General features: G+C 52.8%; 1 protein-coding gene across 1 annotated transcript; it reads left to right on the plus strand.

Annotated features, from left to right (window-relative positions):
- Positions 1 to 1,071: 1,071 nt before the first annotated feature.
- On the plus strand, positions 1,072 to 3,131 carry LOC127294784 (DIMBOA UDP-glucosyltransferase BX8-like). The gene is made up of 3 exons (XM_051324682.2): positions 1,072 to 1,298; positions 1,722 to 2,095; positions 2,187 to 3,131. Exons 1-3 carry the CDS (start codon positions 1,147 to 1,149, stop codon positions 3,062 to 3,064), a joined length of 1,404 nt encoding a protein of 467 aa, XP_051180642.1. The 5' UTR covers positions 1,072 to 1,146; the 3' UTR covers positions 3,065 to 3,131.
- The last annotated feature ends 266 nt before the right edge of the window (positions 3,132 to 3,397 follow it).

Here is a 3,397-nt window from a genome sequence, read left to right on the forward strand (position 1 = left end):
AGCATTCTCACTGGTTGACTCTCACTCCTCAAATTCAGACAACTGAGTCATAGGTAACTGGGTACCCACAAACGTGTAAATTTAGCCTTGACTGCCCGTCCAGGCGGGTCTTAGACTTAAACGGCGGAATAGCAAGATGATGTTCTGCCGAATGCACAAGGATGCCATATCATAGCCCTTGGCTGGCGGAGTCATCCCCGAGGACAGGGAAGTCCACGGTGACCTTAGCTACACTAGAAGGCTCATGATGGTGTGGAGATAGGAAGACAGAGTAGCATCCAAGGAGTTGAAGAGTAGCATCCTAGAAGCCCAATCGCCATATCACTTCAGCTACGCGGACATGCCCCAATGTCCATGGCCGAGGGTATAAAAGGAGCAACCCACAGAGGAAGAAGGGCAAGTAATCCCACCTGAAACTTCGTTCACAAAACGCACACCCAAATGCTCATACACCCACAATTAGCCAGAAGACTCCGGCGAAAAGCTCATCGGATTCGTAGTAGTTGGGTAGTTCATCTTTAAGATCTTAGAGCACACCCATGAGTTTCAATCTACCTGGAGATGTATCCTAGCCGGAGCAGAATCAACATGCCGGATAAACTCCTAGTCGGCGTCCACCATATCTTTTGGCTAGCTTCCTAGCCGGAACATCCCTCCCCCTTTGTAATATTTGAGCACCTCACGCTACATATAATATAGCCAACAAAGAACATAGGGTTGTTACCGGATCATCACCCATGGCCTGAACCTGTATAAATCTTGGGTGCTTAGTCCATCGGTTCGTGATCACAAGCACTTGCACCTTCAAATATCTTGTCCTGGATCAAAACCTCGACATGCATACCAACAACAATACTATGCTATGGCATCCTATAGCTAGTCGTGAGTCATGCCTGACGTCACAGGTGATTTTTCCAGTTCTATATGAAATTGCAACTAAGAAAAAATATCTGAACCGTTAGATTTGGTTTGAGAAATAGTCACATCTTTATTTTATTTTGGCAGATGACAGGGTTTCTACTTCCTGCCAAACCTTTCACATGGCTTACCATGGACTATGCAGTTGAGATGATACCTCTTGGTGTTTAAAATATCTGCTGCTTGGTAAGCTATCAATTCAACCACGCCAGCCACCGGCCGGCGGCGATGGCTAGACAAGAACAAGGTTCCGACGGCGTCCGCCGCCGTGTCGTCGTATTTCCGCTGCCGTTTGAGGGCCACATCAGCCCCATGCTCCAGTTGGGTGAGCTCCTCCACGCTCGTGGCTTGGCCGTCAGCGTCCTCCACACCGACTTCCAGTGGCGGAGGACGGACTAAATTTTTGGTGTGGCGGTGCCGATAGTATGGCAACAATAGATAGGGTAAAAAATAGCGCTAAGTAATTATCCGTGTATATATGTAATACATACGCCACATATAGGCTAGTAGAAAAAATATATATGAAAGTAGGATCATCTTCTCAAATTAATCATTTTGGTCACGGGCAAAGATTAGATGCATCATTAGTGTTGAGTAAAGGCCGAGTAGCAAGTCTGCAAGTGACCTTTCAGGCTAAAATGAAAAGAATCTACCACGGCCCATACATGATCCTTCATTGGATTTATCCTGTCGATGTACACACATGGCCGGCCCTTTTTGTAATCAGAACATTGGGATAGGATTAGAGTATTATACTTGAGACGTTTAGCTCTGGCAGGCGCCATAGCTTGCCATAATGGGAGCTCCGCCACTGCCGACTTCAACGCACCCGACCCAGCGCGCCACCCGGAGTTGGCGTTCGTCCCCATCAACGAGAAGCTCCACAACGGGGACGCCACCCCAGGGGGCGGGAGCAGGACCGACATCGTCGCCCAGCTCCTGGCTCTGAACGGCGCGTGCGAGCGGCCGTTCCGCGAGGCACTGGCGTCTCTGCTGCTGGGTCAACGACCACCGGACGTCGCTTGCGTGGTGGTGGACGGGCAGTGGTACACGGCGCTGGGCGCCGCCAGCGAGCTTGGCGTGCCCGTGCTCGCGCTTCGGACGGACAGCGCCGCCATGTTCCGGAGCATGCTGGCGTTCCCGCGGCTGTGCGCCGCCGGCTACATCCCAGTCAAAGGTACTACTCTACATGTTTTGAGTCTTGGAGCAAACTGAATCATCATCGTTTAATGGATGGACGAACACATACGTATGAATTACTTGGGCAGACGAGCGGCTGGATGAGGTGGTGGCAGAGCTGGAGCCGCTCCGCGTGCGAGATCTCATCCGCGTGGACGGCAGCGACACGGATGCGCTGTGTGGCTTCATCGCACGCGTCGCCGCGGCCATGCGAGCATCGGCATCCGGGGTCGTGCTCAACACGTTCGATGCCATCGAAGCGCTGGAGCTAACCAAGATCCAGGACGAGCTGTCCTGTCCTGCCTTCGCCGTGGGCCCGCTGCACATGATGTGCCCTGCGCCGGCGGAGCACAGCCTGCACGAGCCGGACCGCAGCTGCCTGGCATGGCTGGACGCGCACCCGCCGCGCTCCGTGCTGTACGTGAGCCTGGGAAGCGTGGCCAGCGTCGACGCCGGCGTGTTCGAGGAGATGGCGTGGGGGCTGGCCGGTAGCGGCGTGCCGTTCCTGTGGGTCGTCAGGCCCGGCTCCGTCCATGGCATTGCCACCGAAGCGACGCCGCGGATGCCGGACGGGATCGACGAGGAGGTGAGGGTCAGAGGGAAGGTCGTGACATGGGCGCCACAAAGGGAGGTCCTGGCCCATGAGGCCATCGGCGCGTTCTGGACGCAATGCGGCTGGAACTCGACGCTGGAGAGCATATGCGCGGGCGTGCCGATGCTGGCGCAGCCGTGCTTCGCGGACCAGACGGTGAACGCGAGGTACTTGACGCACCAATGGGGGGTTGGGCTTGAGTTGGGGGATGTGATCGACAGGGCGAGGGTTGCCAAAACGGTGAGGATGATGATGGCCGGGAAGGAAGGGGATCGGGTGAGGGAGAGGGCGCGTCAACTGAAACTGCAAACTGACCAGTGTGTTGCGAGTAGTTTGGCCATTGAAAATCTGGCGCGCTACATGCTGTCACTATGAATATATGGCGATCATCTTCACATCATTTGTCCATGAATAATCATCTCGTTGGTGCGTTTTGCCCCCTTTTCCCAAAGCCAAGAAACAAGACTTTATCACTGCAAAATTTGCACTCCTCGTGATTACCAAATGAACGTGCATCTTTTTCCAAATCATCAAAGCCATTAAATGGTCCTCTAAAGATCTTCTATATATTACAATATCATCAAAGCAAAACGTCCAACAAAAAGTGCATCAAATTGTGTCCATTAAGATTATAGAAGTGCCAGGAGCATTAGTTAAGCCAAAAAACATTACAAACCACTCATATAAATCTAGGTTAGTTTTGTTTTT

Source organism: Lolium perenne, chromosome 4, assembly GCF_019359855.2.
Source record: "Lolium perenne isolate Kyuss_39 chromosome 4, Kyuss_2.0, whole genome shotgun sequence".
Lineage (NCBI taxonomy): Eukaryota > Viridiplantae > Streptophyta > Magnoliopsida > Poales > Poaceae > Lolium > Lolium perenne.

Bases quoted from the DNA above. Each gene is read 5' to 3' on its own strand.
- LOC127294784 (XM_051324682.2), top strand. From the start codon at position 1,147: ATGGCTAGACAAGAACAAGGTTCCGACGGCGTCCGCCGCCGTGTCGTC. The intron at 1,299-1,721 runs GTGGCGGAGGAC...CCATAATGGGAG, and splicing joins GTCCTCCACACCGACTTCCA to CTCCGCCACTGCCGACTTCA. The intron at 2,096-2,186 runs GTACTACTCTAC...TTACTTGGGCAG, and splicing joins CGGCTACATCCCAGTCAAAG to ACGAGCGGCTGGATGAGGTG.